Here is an 18,958-nt window from a genome sequence, read left to right on the forward strand (position 1 = left end):
AGGCCCATGGCATGCTGAGACCTGGCATAAGTCATGTCACAAATGGAGAGGTACCGGGCAGGGAAACTGCAGTCCCTGGAAGCAACATGGTGGGGGGACCTGGGGGTGTCACAGCTGGGGACATGTGGCTGCGTGTATGGGGGAGCCGGGGCTGTCCCAGCACAAAGTGTCAAGTGCCGGGGACAGCCCCAACTCCCCCATGCACACACGCAGTGACATGGAGGGGGGGGGACAGACACCAAGCGGGTGGCACCTCTCAGGTGAGTGGGAGGGTGGGAAACCCTGAGGGGAACCCCAGAGGCAGCCTGGGGGGACCCAGGCACCCGGGGAGCATCCCCTCACCCCGCCATGGTGTGTGCTGGGGGCTGCCCTGTGGAAAAACTGCTCCCCTACGTCTCCCTAAATTGGGGCGAGGAAGCACCCAAACCTCCCCCCAACAATGGCAGACCCCATCCCTGCCCACCCCACTGCAGTCTCCAGGCACCTGAGGCCCCCCCCCCCGGCCGGGGATGTTTCCCCTGGTGGGTTTGGTTTTTCAGGGGAAAACTAGGTGCTGAATACCTGCTTTGGGTGCCCAGGTGGTTCCATCAGGATCTGGGATTCCCTCAGTGCCACCTCCAGTGGGATAACTGGGAGCACTCAGAGCAAACTGGTGGGCACTGGAGTAGAGCCAGCAAAGGACCATCCCGCACCCCAGGAGGGGGGGTCAGGCACTGATGGGCTTAAAAACGCATTTGCAGGATTTGGCCCAGCTGGGGCTGAGCCCTTTGCTGCGTGCACGTGTGTGTGTCTGTGTGTCCCCCAGCTCAGCCCCTCTCCCACCCACTGTCCCATTCGCTGCTGCTGGGACCCCGCTGTGCCCTATAAACACCCCCCACCCCCCCACATGAGCACCCAGCCCCATGTCCCTTTTTGGGTGCTGCCTGCGCTGCTGGAGCAGGAGAGTAGCCCCAGCTGGGGCATTTTTTTTCCTTTTTTCTTCTGAGGTTGGGCCGTGTTGGGGGTCTCCCCTTTCCCTGGGGGATGATTTGCTGCTGTGCCTTGAGCCCCCCCCCAGCCCTTGCTGCCATCTCCGGAGCTGCTGCATTCCCCTTCTGGTTTTTGGGGTTTTTTACCCCAGTCGCTTGGTGTGTGTGCGGTGTGGCGATGGGGGAGGTGCCGTGTTCTGACTCAATTTTAATCCCGTTTGGATACTTCAGCACAAACCCGGGGCTGCTGTGTTGTTTGGAGCCGTTAGAAGGGGGGTGGAGGTCGGGGCCTGGGGCTGAGCAGCGCCTGGGCCCGGGGAGGGGGGGAAGGAGTTGGTGGCCAGCGAGCCCCCACCCATGTCCTCGGGCCGTGGGGGACACTGAAAAAAGATCATGCTCACCTCCCTCCCCCCAAGCAGGGTTTGCCTAAAGGCCTGGCAGCCCTCCTATGGCAGGGGTCCCTGCAGGGCTGAGGCCTGGGGGGCTCATCACATGGCTGGGTGATGGGGCTGGGGAGGGGGGTGGGTTGCAAACCGCAGTGTTTTGTGAGGGTGCAGGATGGGGGCTGCGCTGCAGCCCAGGACATGGGGGTCCTTGCTGTGCTCACATGGCCCCCCCATGGCTCCGGGGTCTCCCCTTCCCTCCGCCCCCTCTTTGGGGATGGCAGCGGTGGCGTTGCGGGCAGGGTGCGGGCAGGGTGCGGGCAGGGTGCGGGCAGCACGTGGGACTTGGCGCAGCCTCCTGGGGGGGTGCTCAAGCCCATTCTCAGTCCCAGGGATGTTCTCCCAGCAAAGAGAAAAGGCAGGGACAGCTGGTGTTAAAAAAGTGATTTTTTTGTTTTTAATTATTTTTAAATTAATAAAAAACCTTCAACCTGTATTTTGTTGCTGTTTTTTTGTTTGGGTTTGGGTTTTTTTTTTTAGCAAGATTGATTTGAAAATTAAAAAATCCTCCCCCCAGCTCCTCCCTCTCTGGGGAAGGGCCATGAATGGCAGTTGCAGGGAGAGGGTGGGGGCATCACCTTGATAAATCCCCCTATGCCCTGGGGGTGCCAAGGGAGGGAGGATGGGGTTGGGGGGGGGGTCCGGGGGGGTCTGTGTAAGAAGCTGGGCTGAATTTCAGAAGCCAGAGAAGAGGCATGTTTGCTCTGGGCGCTGCAACAAGTGTCCAGGAAATCCAGAGCCAGGGATGGGGGGACCAGCGGCTCCGTGCCCGTGGCCATGATCTGGGGTGCCTACAGCTGCCTCCATCCGTTTATTTTTTTATTTCCTCCCCCCCTGCCCCGCCCTCTTCCTTCTCCTGCCCTGCTGCAGGGATGCTGGGACGGGGAGCCACAGGGAAACACAACACCCCCCCCCCCAGCAGCCACCTCCGTGCTGCTGCTCCTTCTCTCTGGATTTATATACATTAGATATATTTATATATTATAGTTATATATTTTTTTAAAAAATGGGGGGAGGAAAGACCAGCTAGTGACTCTTGCAGAGGCTCTCGTGGGCTGGTGCCCTCCCCGGCAGCGTGTGTCATCCCCCCCCACTTAGGCCAGGTAAGTGTTCCAAAATGCTGGATGTTCCTCTTTGCTTCAGTGGTTAGATCAGCGCAGATTATCGCCTCATGACGCGGGCATGCCCTTCACTGTGTCATTTCCATGCTGGAGTTTTTGTACTGCATTCCCTGTATAAACCAGCACCTCTGGCAGGCGAGAGGTTTGGCTTATGGACAGCAAGTCCCTGGCCCATATCAGAGGCTGGTTGCTGTTTGGTTCAAGCCTGAAGACTCTGTTATGTCTGGACACTCTCAGTGCATCCTAGTTCATCTCTCTGTTACTTTTTATAGTGCTGCTGGAAGTTTTTCAGGATAAAGGACAAAGGCTGCTACACATGTAGTTTTTCTATGAACCGTGTCAGTGCAAAAGTAGAGTCAGGAGGGAGTGGAACCTTATTTCGCAGTACATCACTGTGTGTCAGATAGCACAGCTCATCCAGGTATCCTTTTGCTTCAAATTGCTGATTGCCCTGAGCTTGTAGAACTGAGTTTGAACTGGATTTTGTCCTGCTCTTTCCATTAATCCACTTTAAAAAAAAAAAAAAAAAAAATTAAAAAATTAGCAAATTTGCTCCTGTAAGCTTCCTTAAGCTTTCTTTGCCTGAGCAGATATTATGAAGGTGCTTATGCCCTCCGAAAGAGCCTTGTGTGTTTGGTGATGTGAGAGAAAGCAAGCAAGCTGCAGTGTGAGTCTCAGATCCTTCAGATGAATTAGTGAGTCCAGCAGGTGAAAAACTGCACCTGGTAAAGCATATGCCCTTTGAGAGGTGCTGCTCAGAGAAGTCCCTTTGTTGTTCCCAGCCATGAAATACCCTCTTTTTTTAAATTCCAAGTCCTGTTCTGGAGCATAAAAAGTCACTGATGTTTCCCATAAACTAGGTGCTGCTTTGTAGCTCTCCTTGCACAGGTATCTGTGAACTATTTGGATTTGCTTACTGTCTCTGAGGTCAGTACAAGGTCCCCACAGAAACTGAGTTTCATCTTTCATGCAGCAGTGCTATTCATTTAAGGAGGAAAACAATGGTTAAACGAGTGGTTCCCCACTTAGGTGGGTGTCAGGATAATGGAAAGCACGTGCCTGTATCTGTGCACCAGTAAGACACAGTTAAGGGCCTCTTGTGTGGTGAAGCTGTTGTGGTTTGACTCAAGGCTAACTGACCTGGGCTTTTTTTTTTTTCTTCTTTAGTGATGATGGCCAAGGAGAAACCGCCAATAACTGTGGTTGGAGACGTTGGAGGAAGAATTGCCATCGTTGTGGTGTGAGTGTGATGGAGAGGAGGGGGGGTGGCTTCCTCCCAGCATCTTTCCTTGAGCTGCTTTATCCCAGAGGGTAGGAGGGACTGCTCATGTAGGGGTGGTAACAGGATTGTCACCACTGTTTTTTCCAGTTTTGCTGGTGGCTTTGGTTACTTCAGCTTTCACTGAAAATCCTTTGTATTTCAGTGCTTTAAGCCCTGAAATCTCCTTGCTCCCTTGAATCTACAAATACCAGATGTGTGCAAATACTCAACAAATCCAGGACATGCAGAGAAATCTCCTGAAGTATTTAAAAAAACCGCCAACCAACCAAAGTACTCGCTGAGCTTTTCTTACATGCTGTGCCATGCTGCAGTATAAGTAATCAACATGCAGCTACTATCACTGTGGAAAAAAAACCAAAAACGCTTGCTGAAGATAAGCTCTGTTTGCCTGTGAGCATGTGCAGGGACTAATTTGTTTCCAAGACACAATATTTGTTCTGCACACTAGCAAAAGGGTGTGTAAATTAGGGAAATGGTGTCCACAGATTTAAGTTGTGCACGTGGCTGTGCTTGAATCTCAACAGCAGCTGAAGTAGCCAGAGATTATATTCTTTTTGGCTGTGTTTGTGGCCAAAGCTGCAGTACCTTGCGGATCCACTCCTGCCCTGCAGGCACAATAAACTTCTGGTTTTGATGTTATTTCTGTCTCTTCTCAGGATGACATCATCGATGATGTGGAAAGCTTTGTAGCTGCTGCAGAGATCCTGAAAGAGCGTGGAGCCTACAAGATTTTTGTGATGGCTACTCACGGGCTCCTGTCAGCAGATGCCCCCCGTCTCATAGAGGAATCCTCCATCGATGAGGTGCATCTGCTTTCTGGGCTGCTGGGGAAGGGCTGGCTCTGGTAACTGGGTTGATTTAAGGCACCAAAACCCACAAACTGATGTTCTTCCCCTGCCACGTAGCTCATCTCTGAAACGACTGGTTTCATCAGATGCTTTCAGTTAGCTGGTTCTTCACTGAGAAAAAAAAAAAAAAAAGCGTGTGTGATTAATACGTGTTCAGATCATGCTTCTCTGTGTATATTTTCTCCTTAATGCACAGATATTAGTCATCCCTGCCTGGACACTTCCCTTCCCACAGCTGAGTGCATGTGATCGCTTTCTCACTGCACAGACCTTCTACCTGCCCCTCTCCCCCAGCTGATGACGAGCTGTTGGATGCCTTAAGAGGATAAGATTTCAAACCTCGCCCTTAGGAACAAACATGTCAGATCCTGCGCTCTAAACGCACCGTCAGCCTGTGTGGAGGTGGCTGTTGTAGAGTGCTGGTTACGCCGGGCCCCTCAACAGATTGACTGTCATGTGGGGGAGACCATTTATTTTCATCTTTTGTTCCTAACGTACAAGGATTTCTCCCCCTGAACTGGGAAACAGCAGGTACACACCTCTCGTGGAGTTAATCTAGGGTGGCTGTTCAGTGAGAGCAAGCGTATCAGCAGCACAGCTAACCATCTTTTCTTTTTGTCACTCCATAGGTGGTAGTGACCAACACAGTTCCTCACGAGGTACAGAAGCTGCAGTGCCCCAAGATAAAGACTGTGGATATCAGTTTGATTCTCTCTGAAGCCATCCGACGAATCCACAATGGCGAGTCCATGGCCTATCTCTTTCGCAACATCACTGTCGATGACTAGACCTGGCGCTGCCCCCGTCCCGGCTTCCACAAGAGAAGGAAATACGCATGAAATGGCAATACCATAAATTATAGGCATAACACAACTGTTTATTCTTGTAGGAGCGTGAAGGTTTTCAGTCTTGAGCCATGAGATCTAATAGAAAACATCAACCTGGCCAGCACTTTACAGGTGAACAGAAGAGGCCACTGGCAGTGGGGAGGATTATATCGTGAGAGATGGAGAAATGAGGTGGTGTTGAATTTTTAAGTTCCTCTTTTTTTTTTTTTTTTAGTTGTTATCTCTTGCCCTATAGGGGTGGAAAGCAAAGCAAAAAGAAGTAGCTGTCAGCTTATGAGAAGGGAATAGAGACTGCTCGTTGCTGCGTGTGGGCAGCAAGAGGAGACAGCCTTTGGGTTTCTGTTTCTGACTGTGACTCGCCTGAGAGAGCGCAGAAGGGAGTGCTTTATTCAGACAGCTGGGCAGGACTGCTCGCTGCTGGCAGGGCTGATCAGCAGAGCAGCTCCTTGCCAACCGAGTGGCCTCTCATCTCCTGCACAGCATAGCAAGGACTTTCATCAGAACTAAGCGGAATATCCAGACAGGGCAGCTTAGGGCAACCCATTCGCAGGGCTGCTCACATCCTTGTGTCGGGGCTCTGGGAACAAGCTCACATGTGTCTCCCAGCAGGGCAAGGGGTGCTAGTTAATGTGCTGGCCTTTTCATTTTACGAGCCTTGGATCATTATTGTTCTTCAGTGGCAAGTCACATGAGAGTCTTAAGTCCTCACTTGAAACTTGTCTGCACTGCAAAACAAGGCGCAGTTTCTGGAGTAGCATGGAGCTGATGAATTGTGGCACTCTCACGGGGAAGGGGAGTTGGAACAATATCTGCCTCTAATGCAGCTGTGCTCTCCAAAACACTAACACTGAACCTGCCACAAAAAGCATAGAATTTTTCATTTTTGGTGGTTGCCCTGAACCTTGTACCCCCTGAACAGCTGCTCTGTCTGTACCGTGGGGCTGTTGCTGTCACCAGGCTCACCTGGAGCTTCCATGGGGAAGCAGGACTCGCTGCTTGCTCCTTTCTTGAGTGACACTAATCCTTGGCTGGAGGGGCACTTGAGAAAGTTGCACAAGGTGCTTGTGAAAGCTTTCATCTCCAGGATGAAACAAGGATAAATTCCCAAACTGTGATCTTCCCCCTTGATGAGGCTGACAAACACACTTCAGTAAAATGTATGCCACTTTGTAGCCGGCTGATGTGTGGAACAAATCCTGCTTGGAGGCAGTAGCTTTAAAAGAGCACTGCTGCTAACGGGCTGTCTCTAGCAGGCAGTTGTTTTCTTTTTGCTTATCCTTCAACTTCTGCCTACATCCTTCTCTTCCACTCCAGCATCTAAAGTGTGCGCAGTGCCAAGGAGCAGGCAGCGACTCTGGGAGAAGGACAAGCCTTGAACACTGGGCACACAAGCGTGCCTCGGCCTGGGGGAGCTGGTTCTGCAGCATAGCGCCTTGTCTCGTAGCTGGTGAGGGTACACAAAAGCCCAGAGCTCTTGGGTCATCTCCAGTATCCAGCATGGGTTAAACCTCCGAGCCTGATCCCATGAGGGATGCTTGGGGCTGAATGAGCTCTTGATGCTGTTGATTGTTTTCCTGCGTTTTCAAAGCACTGTGAACAAATCACAGCTGTACTTTGTGACCACAGCGTGGGTCCTCAGCTGGGTGGAGGAACACAGTTCTGTGCTGAAGTGTGTGAAGCCCTTGCAGGTGTCTGCATGTCCCCTTGTTCTGAGCCAGTACTGGATCATACTCTTCACACTTTTAACGTTGGCTTACACTGTGAGCAGTGTTGTTCTTTTCTCCCCTCAAACTGCTTGTCAGACCGGCCAGAAGCACGGTCAGGGCTTGCTGAGTGCTCTTGCCCCAGTCAGGCTTGCTTGTACTGGGCTGTATTTGTGTGGAAACTGAAACCACAGCACTGGTGAGCAGAGAGTTATGCTTGGGACTGTTGTGGTAAGGTATTAGCTGGTTTTTTTCATCTGCTTAGCCACAGGGGTGCGGCGCTCAGATCACAGCAAACCCTTGCAGGAGGTTAACCTCTGCGGGAAAAGAGAGCACAAACGCCACTATGGTGGATGCTATCTGTTCGATTTATTAACTGCGCAATTGCTTTATATACCCCTTTCTGTACATCGCGAGATCTTTAGTTCCCTGTTCTTTCCATGCATCACGAGATCTTTTCATGTGCCTCTGTTTTTCCCGTGCATTGCGAGATCTTCCGAGCGCCTCCCCCTACACTTTCCCCTCCCCATGCTTTATTGACCATGCGTCAGAAGTTGTATCAGACCGATGCCTTCCGGATCTTCCCTTTCTTTGTTCTGCAGCGGCGCCCGCAAGACCCGTCCGGGAGCTGTCTCAATCAAGGGTTAGTCAAACTTCAAAAACAGAGCACACTTAGAATAATTCCACAAAAGGCGAAAACAATACAGCAGTTATGATTACTAACTAAAAGATAAGCTAAGTTCACTACTTACAATTAAGGGATGTGAAACAGTGAGGAAAATATGAAGTAGCACACTTAATTAATAAAATACTAATGTTCAGAGCCGCAATTCCTAGGGAACCCTGGATGCAGCGAGAGTTCAGAGTGCCCTTCCTCACAAACCGGAAATCCTACGCGATGCGTCCATCCGTAGGTGAGGCGTCCAACGTCGCTGCAAGCAGGTCCAGCCTCTAAATCAACAGGCCAAAACAGCTGGCAGTTTTCTTTGAGCGGGAACATCTGATTTCATCCTCCTGTTGGGTTCCACCCAGAGTCTGGCCAGAACTCCAGGGGGAAAACCAAGGGAGTTTCTAAATAGGGTTAAACACTTGAGTTCTTAATTCTTAATATTCCTAAGCAAAGAAAGTTGAATACATGCATTCTTACAGCATTTCATCCTTGTTAATAACTACATTTCATCTAAACTACATCTTCCACTATTGACTAATAAATCTAAATATTTCATTAAGGCAACTGTATTGTGGTTCGTTCTGTCGCAGTAGCAAAATTTACCCAGACATTCTGCTTAAAAAGATCAGTCGAAGAGATTACAAACAGTTGGTACAGGGGCATCCACAGCACCCACAGCTGGATCCTGAGTGCTGGCTGCCTCTCACGCCTCAGGTGGGGTTGCACACACCTTGTCAGTAATCACCAGGGACTGTGACCTGTGAACACACAAGCGTAACCTCTTCTCCGGGTTATTAAAGAAAATAGTTCTATTTGCACCACACCTTTCCACCATCCGTTAATTTAACCTTACCAAATGTTTGTGGTGTTGCCACCAAAATTAATATTTTGGGCAGTGGTGTTGACCTGTGATAAATAAAAGAGTTCTTTTCCCGTCTCATTTGCTATAGTTACCCATATGTTAGGTCTGGGCGAGAGAATTCGTCTCGCAAAGGATTTAAGTAGCCAGAGGCCACAGAAAATCTACAAAACTTTTAAGAAGAAGTGGTTATTTCAGGTTTTATACATCGTGCAGGTATCCATTTAATTAAACCATCCTTTTCCACTGCTGCATACCCACGTCCGAACACTCTCAGTGACCAGCCCGATTCCCATGTCATCGCTCCCGGTTCCTTGATCTGAACCAAAGGATAATTTCTTGTCACCTGGTTGGCATAAAGTGTTTCCGTAGGGGAGGTGTGGACTCGTCGCCTCTAACAAAGTGATTTAGAGCATAAAGGGCGCGGGACAAAAGAGTCTGCTGCCGGTCTATGGGTGTTGTCCCCTTATGACCTTCCCCCTCCCCAAGCTGTTGTAGTTTTGCTTTTAGGGTGCGATGCGCACGTTCTACTATTGCTTGTCCTTGACTGTTGTAAGGGAGGCCGTGTACTAACTTGATGTCCCATAATGCACACCGTTCTTTAGCACGTTTAGCAATGAAACAAGGGCCGTCATCTGTTTTGATTTCTTGGGGCTTCCCTAATAAGGCAATGACGCCCTCCCAATGAGCAGTAATGTGTCTGGCTGTTTGTTTGCGAGCCATTGTGGCTAATATTGTAGAGCTAAAGGTGTCGATAGTTACTATGAGGTATTTATTTGGTTTTAATAGGTCACATTCTGTTATGTCAGTTTGCCATATCTGATTGGAAGAGAGAACCCTTGGATTGACACCTGCTTCCCACAATGGGCCCTTTTGACAGTAGGGGCAAAGTGCTACTATGTTTTTTGCTTGTGACAGAGAAATATGACATGTTTTCGCTCAGGCTTTTGCTCCGAGGTGTAGAAAGGCATGCAAATGCTTTGCAGCATCTAGTGACCATACGCCCTGAGCTGCCTGGTCAGCATGATGATTGCCTTCTGCAATTAGACCAGGTAGGGATTGATGACTGTTCACATGTGTAAGAAAGACCTGCCCTATGCCTTGTTGTAGAGCATCATAAAGTAAAGTTGATGCTTCTGTCTGTACAAATCCTACTGTTGTCATTTTGTGTACAAGTTTATAAACATATAAAGAGTCTGTAACAATATTAATTGGATTTTCTGTTTCCTGCTGAAGTGCCGTCTGGACCGCTTTGGCTTCCAACCATTGTACTGATTTGTCAATCTGAGTCCACAACTTCTTTTGCCGGCGTTCCTCAGCTTTCCATACGACTGCAGCTGTTTGGGATTGTGATGAGGCATCTGTAAAGTATGTTGTGCCAATAAGAGGGCGCATGACTAGAGGTAGTGTAAGTTGTAGGTGAAGTGTTTTCAAGTGTGAAACCCATTGTAGACCCTTTCCAGTTACTATGGTGCTCAGAAAGTCAAAGATGGCACATTGTAAATCTTCTGAACGCATAACTATGTCATCCCATACTTGTTGCTTCCAGGGGATGAGTATTGTGTCAGGTTCCTTCCCAAAGTGTTGAAGGGTCATATTACGTAGGCGTCCGATAAGGTCTGCTATAACAGCAACTATGGTAACAAAGGCGGCCTTGTTGGTATTTTGGTAAGCCCAGGCTAAAGGCGCAGGCTTGCCGTCCGTGCCTTGAAACAGGATGCCTATTGTGCCATGGTCAGAAATAAAGCACCCTGCTATGATTGGCGGTTTTGAATCCCATCGCTGCAAAGGTCTCTGTTGTTGTAAAATGTAAGTGCTACATTGTCCTGGCATTCTTTTGTGAGTTTTTTTGGTTCCCACAAGTGTTCCCCTTTCAGCAATTCGTAAAAGGGTTGCATAAGTCCCAAGGGAATACAGACAAAGCTGTGGAGCCACTGTAAGGCTCCTACTAATTTCTGAACATCATGTAGAGTGGCAATGTGTGGAGCAAGAGCTATTGGTTGTGGACTTCTATTGTTCCCAGCTAAAGTCATACCCAGATATTGTAATTGCGTACCTCGCTGGATCTTTGCCTCGGCAATACTCAAATTATGTTGTTGCAACAAGGCTTTGGCACGCTGGAACAGGTGTTCCACTTGCTGCTCTGTAGGTGCTGCTAATAATGTCATCCATATAGTGTATCACATAATGGTCAGTCTTACCTTCTCTCAAGGGTGCAATGGCTTTGGCCACATATAGCTAACAAATGACAGGTGAGTTTTTCACACCTTGAGGTAGTACAGTCCATTGCCAACGCTGAGCTGGTTGAGCAAGGTTCACAGAAGGCACAGTAAAGGCAAATCTTTGTTTGTCAGCGGGATGTAAAGGGATGCTGAATAAACAATCTTTAATATCAATAATCACAATGGACCAATCTTTTGGTATGGCGGAACCCCAGGGCAATCCAGGTTGCAGGGCGCCCATTGCCTGCATCTGTTGATTTACAGCCCTGAGGTCATGGAGTAAGCGCCACTTAGTCTTATCTTTCTTTGGATAACGAACACAGGAGTATTCCAAGGGCTTGTAGAGGGTTCCAAATGACCCACCTGTACATCTCTTTCTACTAATTGTTGAAGTGCACTTAGTTTTACTGAATTAAGCGACCGCTGCTCGACCCACAGCGGTGAAGAAGTTAACCATGTAAGTTTTAGGGCTGGTATGTGTTCGGCAGTGGCCTCTAATCTAAATTTGTAATGCCAGTTTTCATTTGTTGCATGCAGTCAAGGCCCAACAAAACTCCCTGGAAATTTGCTAATACTATAGGCTTGAGTATTGCAATCAAGGCCCCTTTCTTCTGCTCTTGGATTTTAAATGTTGTGTCGGTGATTGCTTTGTACACTGGTTTTCTCCTCTGACACCTGCCACAAATCCCCCAAATGTAGTCTGCCAGGGTCCTGGCCACCATTGTTTGCCCACTACTGCTGTATCAGCTCCTGAATCAGTCATGGCCTGCAGCACTATTTCTTCTGTTCTTCCTGGGCGAAGCTGGCTCATCCACACGGTGACCGTGGGCTTATCGCTACAATCTAAAACGAGAGCCACGGTTCCTGTCCCTGAGGGACATCTTGTGGAAAATTGTGGGCATACTTGACTGTCACTCGGGGAGTATAGGAGAAGTTGTCTCTGATTTCTGGGGGTTGCTTGCGGGGCATTGGAGGAGCCCGGCCCCCATTCCTGGCTCCTCCCCTTTCGTTTCCCTGATACTTATACCAACAATCACGTGCCCAATGACCTGTTTTGCCACATACCCAGCAAGGTGCAGTTAGCAAGGAACGTGGTTCTTGTCGCTTCATCCGATGAGATCTTCTACGAACACCAGAGAGGTTGTTTTTCCTATATGATATAGGTTTTTCTGCAAGATGGATGTCACCTGGGGCATGGATCATTGCCTCCTTTTGCACCACTTGTCATAAGAGGGTGGCTATAGGTGTATTCAAAGGAATATCCTTTACAATATCCTTGATCATTAGATTAGATTGCTGTCGCATACATTCTATTATTACAGCTTCCTTAGCACCATCAGGTAAGTCTGATTCTGTGACCGCAGCGTGGAGCTTATTAACACATTTCAAGAACGGTTCATTTTGTTCTTGCCTAATAGAGGTCCACGGGGGTTCTGCCTTTTCTAACTTAGCTATATCCATGAAAGCTTTTTTAGGAGCTTCGGTAGTGGCGGTAAATTCCCTGGGTCTGAGCTGTAATTGAGCAGGGGTTGTTGAAAATGCTCCCCGTCCTGTAAGGCGGTCGAAAGCAGTCTCCACGTGAGGGGTGTTGTAGATCTACGGCTGCTTGTACACGGTTATTAATACGATTGCCCCATGCTTCCTTCCAAAACAAAAACATAGCTGGTTTTAATCTTGCTTTTGCTAACTGTCCTAGATCAGCTGGGGTTAGTGGTAGAGCTAAGATAGTATCTGATAATAAGGTCGTTCCCGGATGTCTCAGCCCATGTTCGTTCACTGCTTTAAACAATGTTTGTACTGTTTTGGCACCAAGGGGATGCCATTCTTGCTGTCCTCCTGGGAGTAACCTAACTGGGTAAGCATCTACGGTTGTAGGTTGAAGCTTCACTCCTGACATTACACAGTCTTTCGCTACGAGCTGCCGATCAGTAGGGGGTTTTTGTAAACAAGAGGAAGCAGCCCCGCCCAGGATCAGACGTCTGTTTTCTTGGGTGGAGGCTGCCGGTGTGCGCACCGCTGCCGTCAGTGCCGCTAGCCATTTCGTCACTTCCTCCCCCGGGTTCTTCTCCTCCCCTTCCGGCAGCGCCCCTCCCTTTCCCCTGTCATTGGATGTCGGACCGCTGTCGGCTGATTCGTCATCTGACTCCGCCTGAGTTTTTTGATCTCGGCAATGAGCAAACTGACTGCCTGATTGTTTTATATCGGAGGGGTCAGGAGGCTCCGCTACAATCCAAGGTTTCACTTCCTCCGGAGGAGGGGGTGCCCCCGCAAGCCAATCGAGCAGGGGATCCGGCCGGAGCCGCCCCTTTTTTGCTCTCCTGCTGTTTTTGAAGTGCCTGCATTTCTTGTTTACATTCTTGCATTTGTTTTCTCCACTCCTCATCCTCTAAGTCAGCCAGTTGTATTGCGGCTTCTGTTTTTTGTGATGTTCCCCGAGGGCATACGGGGGGGGGGGGGGGGGGGTGCGGGCGAACTGGAAGGGCTTAGTGCCACTTCCGCTCCCTTTGTTCTCTTCAGGGGGTTTGCCTTCTGTAGGCCACGCCGCCCCTAGCTTGATAGCTTCCTCCTTAGAGGAAATATCTGCAAGGTTCTTTGTCTGAGTCATTTTCTCTGAGAAACCTTGCAACCCTCTACGTGCATCCTTAGATGCGTGCTGTTCAGCTTGGGCAATTTTCATCAATGCATTTACTTTATCCCAAGTCATCAAGTGCTGCGGATTTCTCTTTCTTGCTTGCTCTTTTAAATCACCTCTAATCAGGGGCCACAGCTCAAGCTTCATACAATCCATCGGCTCAGGCAGAATACCGAGCTTTAATAATCTTTGTAGCATCTCATTAAAGCGCTCGACTCCACAGAAGTCTTTTATTTTCTGGTCCATATTTTTATTACCTTTATTGTGGCCTGCATGGCACGCCTTGGAGTCTCCCGTCCTGCGTGAAGCTCCTTTGCCTCCTGCCGTGTACCGCCGACAGCCACCGTCCGTACACCGGGGTCGCCACTTGTTGTGGTAAGGTATTAGCTGGTTTTTCCATCTGCTTAGCCACAGGGGTGCGGCGCTCAGATCACAGCAAACCCTTGCAGGAGGTTAACCACCGCGGGAAAAGAGAGCACAAATGCCACTATGGTGGATGCTATCTGTTCGATTTATTAACTGCGCAATTGCTTTATATACCCCTTTCTGTACATCGCGAGATCTTAAGTTCCCTGTTCTTTCCATGCATCACGAGATCTTTTCATGTGCCTCTGTTTTTCCCGTACATTGCGAGATCTTCCGAGCGCCTCCCCCTACATGGGACCACAACCTGAATTATTCTCAGGCTTTGCTTCAAACCTTACCCTGACTAGAAGCCAAAAAAGCAGTTGGCTAAACTGAAGCCAGGAGATGTTCACATCTCAAAATCCTTAACTGCTTTAGGAAAACTGGTACCCTGTATTCCCTGGGCCCATAAGGGTGGCAGCGGGATATGGGTTGGGGACACAGCATCTGCCCGACCTGACCAGCCCAGACCTAGGTTGCTGTCCCATCAGCATCAAACCAGCATTTTCTCTCCAGCCCCAAGATCCTCCCCTTGCTGTTGCTGCGCCGCTGTGCTGATGGAGCCTGTGCTCTTTTAGGGGGTCTTACATCTTTTCCTGCCAGTCCCGAGTGCTGTCTAGACAGCTTGAGCAGCCCCTGGGTGTAGCTTTCGCACTCCTGAGCCTGCAGGTCTGACGCTGACTTGGAGGTAAGAGGGGCACTCAGAGGAGGGTTTGCTTCTTGCCTCTGTGCATCTTGTTCCCATCTGTTAATCTTTCTACTCCCTCTTGGAATTTAGTCCTCCCAGTCTGAAAAAAGAAGAATACAGAGCAGATCTAGATGCTTTGATTTTAATGTCTGAAAACAGGTATCGGGTGTCATTTAAAAACACGAGGTGTCTGTTCCGCTTCCTGCCTGCCCACCCTCATCCTTTCTTGGAAATGGTCTTTGAGTGCCTCAGCCAAGGGGGTGCTCTGACCCTGTGATGGTCTGAGCCGGAGGTTTCTAAGGGAAAAGAAATTCTTGTTGATTATTTTTGTAAGTCCTTCGATGGATCCCTCAGGCTCGAAGATTTTTCCCAGTGTTTGAACACTTGCTGGGGCTGTCTGGGTGCCTCTGTTTAGCTGCGTTTCTTTTTTCCCGCTAACACGGCCCTTTACTTTGCTGCAAGGGGCGGTGTCGATGCAATCAGCAGCAGCCTTCCACCATTCCCGCGTCTGAGGGAGAGGGTGAAATCTGTCATGCTTTTGATAACCAATAAATAAACGGAGGTGCTTCCTTGCCGGGACTGGGCTTGTCTGGGAGATTTTCCGGGGGGAGCAGGGTGCCGGACGGGCAGGACGGTCTCTGTGCATGGCGCAGCCACGGGCTGCAGGGAGCTGCGTCAAAATTAGCCGTCATCGTTTGCATTTTGGGTTATTGCCGCGGAGAAGGCAGCGGGGAGCCTGGGCCCTGCCCGCCGCCGGGGCCGCCGCGTCGCCTAGCAACGGGAGGCGCTGCTGTGTCCTGCCATGGAAACACGGGCACGTGGGCAGCGGGCTCGGCCAATGGGCGGTGGGCAGCGGCGGCTGCTGGCCAATAAGAAGAGGGGAGGGGCGGGCTCAGGGTGAGGGTAGGGGCTAGGGGAGCGCAGCTTGGCGGCAGAGCGCAGAGGTTGGCGGGGGGCAGAGGTTGGCGGGGCGGGGGGCCCGGGCGGTTCGGGGCGCTGGGGGTGAGGCAGAGCCGGGTATGGGGCTGGGGGTGGCCGAGGAAGGAGACACCCCCCCTCTCCCCCAGACAGCCCTGCCCTCGGGGGGTCACCGGGTCACCCGCTGCTTCGGCCACTTTCTGTGGTGAGGAGGAGGCGGGCGGCTGCCGGCTGCCCATCCCTCCCACCTGCCCAGGTCCCCTCCAGGCAAAAGGAGTGCTGTGTGTCCCCCCTAGGTGAGGCTTCGTGTTTTTGGGCAGGGCAGCAGCCATGGCCCCGCTCAGCCTGTCCCAGCTGCTGGACGTCGCCATCGGGACGCCCGAGGTCGGGGCCGTCAACTTCACGGCGCTGTACAGCCTGCTGCAGGCTGTGCTGGGGCACCTGGGCCTGGAGGACCTGCCTGCCCTGGGGTGCGATCAGCCCCCCGAGGCACCCCTCAGAGCAGAAGGGGCACAGGGCAGAGGCCCAGGCACAGAGCTGCTGACCCCCTCGAGGGACCCGCTGCAGGGGACCGTGAGCACCCCATGTGATGCCTCCACGGCTGCCGACATGGGACAGATGAAAACAAAGATTGAAGAGAACAAGAGCAGCATCTCCAAGGTAGAGGCTACTCCCAGTTCCCTGGGTGCCCCCGTGAGACACACCCTCCTCTGGGGTCTGCACCACCATTGTCTGCCCTTAGGTCTGGTTTAAGCCTAAGCTCGAGGTGGTGTGTGGAGCTTCACTGTGGGAAAGGGATGGAGTTTTGGGGAGAAAGTGCTGGGGCTGAAATGCTGCTCCAGTTGCTCTGGGTTCTCCCCAAGTTTCCATCAAGTTGTTGGTCCAATACAGCACCCGGTGCCCTCAGCTCCACCAGTCAGAAGCTCAGCACCTGTGGAGGTCCTGCCCCACCACTATCCATCCCTTCCTTCCCTACTCCTGACCCACAGCTGGGTACCGCCTCTGCTCCTCAGGCAGCTGAGAGGCTCCATCAGCATCTCCTGGGCCTCATCTCCCACCCTAAATCCCCTTGGCTCGCCCAAGCACTAAACCCAGCACTGGTGGGGATGGAGAGGGGCCTCATCCTGCACAGTGCTGAGCCACTTGCAGCCGCACATCCCCAGTGGGAAGAAATAAGCTCAGGTTCAAGGAAATGGCCACCTTCAGCACTGCAGGGCTGGATCCTGCTGAGGCTGGGACACGTAGGAAGAAGGCAGCAGGGAGAGTTTCCCGGCCGGGTGAGCTCACCCTCCCCGGGGCAGGCCCCTGCTTGATCACTCCTCGCTTTGTTAGCGGCGATTGCCGGTGCCCTCCCAGGCCAGGCTGCGGTTGACAGGGTGGCAGCAGCTCTTTGCCCTTTGAATCGGCCGACGTGGACAGGCGGGGATGGATCTGTCCCTGCTGAATCGGGCTGTACAGTGGACGCCCCTTGGGCAGGGGTGGGGGGGTCTCTGGGGAGCTGCTGAAGGCGTGATGAATGGTAAGTGCTGCCCGCAGTGCCCCCAGGACTCACCCCTGCCACCCCCCTCTCTCAGGCCGTAGCTCTTTCCCAGGATCTCCTCGAGGAGATCGGCAGGATGAAGGCGGCGCAGTCCCGCACGGAAGAGGACATCCGGACGATCCAGGAGACGCTTGGCATGGTGAGCTGCTGCCACTGTCCCCGGGAGGCAGCTGGGCCCTCACCCCCCTCCCTGCCCCTGTGTCACCCTGCTGCCCCTGCCCCGCGGCCCTTGGGTGTCAAGGGTGCCAGGAGGGAAGAGCAAGAAGGGTGTCCCAAGGCTGAAGAGGTGACTGCATGCACCAACCAAAGAGAAGCTAAGACATTTTTGAACAGCTGTAAAAAAAGAAACATGGGTGCTGAGAAGGAGTGGAGATAAAGATCTACTGATGCAACACAGCCACAGCCCTGCCTGGCATCCCTCTGTCCTGTGCCCAAGTTGATTCCTGGATGCTCCTTTTAAATCCCGCTCCTGTGTCCGGGCTGCCATCCCTCTCCTTGTCCCACTCCAGGGGAATCTCCAGGATGCTGCCGGCCAGCTGCCGGCCCTCCGTGACCAGACAGCGTTGGACAGTGACGTGGTACGGCCCCACGCACACCCGGATCCTGCTCCAGGATGGAGGCAGCTGCATCCCCGAGGCACCAGTGCACGCAGTCCCTCCGTGTCAAGTCATGGGCCCGGGGGGGGTCAGTGCTCCTGTGGGTCCCACCCCACCTGGCTACGTGGCCAGGGTTGACCCTCCGATCCCTTTTTTCCCCAGCAAAATCTGAAGGAAAGGCTGAGCCTCTACCCGGCCCCGGAGGAGGTGAGCAACATGGTGCGCTGGGAGGTGCTGGAGGATTGCCTGGTGGGCAGCAAAGCAGGAGGAGTAGGAGAAGGAGGAGGAGAAGGAGAAGGTCGAGGTCTGTCGGTGGTGAGTGCTGGGGCATCCCAGCTGTGGGAGCAGGACTGAGCAGGACCGCAGCCCCCAGCACCTCCAGCTGCTGCGCACCCCGGGCCCTCAGCGGAGGTTTACTCAGCACTTGTCTTCCTTGTGCATCCCGCCGGGAGGCAGGACCTGGCACTGGCAGAGCCAGGGCAGCTCTTCGGCTGCCCCAACAGAGACCTCCTCATCGTCTATGCCACTGACAGCCCCCAACAGCCCCTCTGTGGGGCGAGTACCCAAAACCCTGGAGTGGCCGCACAGCCCCCTGTCCTTGCTCAACGTTGGGCAGGACCATGGCTCCCTGCCCTCATAGTCTCTCTGGAGCTGGTGGGTGGGAGCTGGGGACAGCGGAGGGACATTCTGGGGTGAACCCCACCATGAGATGGTTTCCAAACCCTACCTGGGGCTGCTGCTCCTGAAAGGAAGATGCAGCCCATTAGACTGGGAAGTGGGTCTAGTCTAGCAGCTCTGGAGTACAGAATCCCATGGCTGGAGAGGAAAATGCCTTGCTGTTGTGTCAGGTGGCATCAGCAGGGGCTTTGCTGATCCTCTGGATCGGCTGCTAAAATGACTCTGCAGGTACAGATGTGGCCAAAAGACTATAAGGAGGCTGGGGAGGGGCCGGGTGGCTGTGGGTGCTCTGGGGTCTCTGTGGGCTGGGCAGTCTCTGCCTTTGGGGTACTTGAGTTTGGCTCCATGAGCTGGGGGGTTTGGGGACAGGGCGGGTGGCCCTTGCTGCTGCACTTCTGCCCATAAACCTGCTCCCCTTTGCCTCCTCTTCCCAGGATGGCAGTGCAGGTCAGGGTGTCCCCGCCGAGCCTCCCACTGCAGACATGGACACCCCGCATGGGGCAAGCTCAGTGCTGGGACTGAAGGGACCAGGGACAC

At 52.1% G+C, this 18,958-nt stretch overlaps 2 protein-coding genes across 5 annotated transcripts; both read left to right on the forward strand.

Annotated features, from left to right (window-relative positions):
- The first annotated feature begins 2,347 nt into the window (after window positions 1-2,347).
- On the forward strand, window positions 2,348-6,361 carry LOC141967804 (phosphoribosyl pyrophosphate synthase-associated protein 1-like). 4 transcript variants are annotated; one of them, XR_012634760.1, is made up of 4 exons: window positions 2,348-3,770; window positions 4,471-4,617; window positions 4,859-5,193; window positions 5,292-5,351. XR_012634760.1 is itself a non-coding variant. In XM_074921951.1 (3 exons), the coding sequence occupies exons 1-3, from the start codon at window positions 3,702-3,704 to the stop codon at window positions 5,448-5,450; spliced, it is 375 nt and encodes a 124-aa protein (XP_074778052.1). In that variant the 5' UTR covers window positions 2,348-3,701; the 3' UTR covers window positions 5,451-6,361. The 4 variants fall into 4 exon arrangements, 2 of the variants coding, with proteins under 2 accessions (XP_074778052.1, XP_074778053.1); XM_074921951.1 differs by lacking the exon at window positions 4,859-5,193 and having other exon boundaries at window positions 5,292-6,361; XM_074921952.1 differs by lacking the exon at window positions 5,292-5,351 and having other exon boundaries at window positions 4,859-5,285.
- A 7,269-nt stretch (window positions 6,362-13,630) lies between these two features.
- On the forward strand, window positions 13,631-17,881 carry LOC141968039 (uncharacterized). The gene is made up of 4 exons (XM_074922373.1): window positions 13,631-13,971; window positions 15,904-16,267; window positions 17,182-17,286; window positions 17,657-17,881. Exons 2-4 carry the CDS (start codon window positions 15,938-15,940, stop codon window positions 17,879-17,881), a joined length of 660 nt encoding a protein of 219 aa, XP_074778474.1. The 5' UTR covers window positions 13,631-13,971; window positions 15,904-15,937.
- Window positions 17,882-18,958: the final 1,077 nt, after the last annotated feature.

This window comes from Athene noctua, chromosome 18, assembly GCF_965140245.1.
Source record: "Athene noctua chromosome 18, bAthNoc1.hap1.1, whole genome shotgun sequence".
NCBI classification, from domain to species: domain Eukaryota; kingdom Metazoa; phylum Chordata; class Aves; order Strigiformes; family Strigidae; genus Athene; species Athene noctua.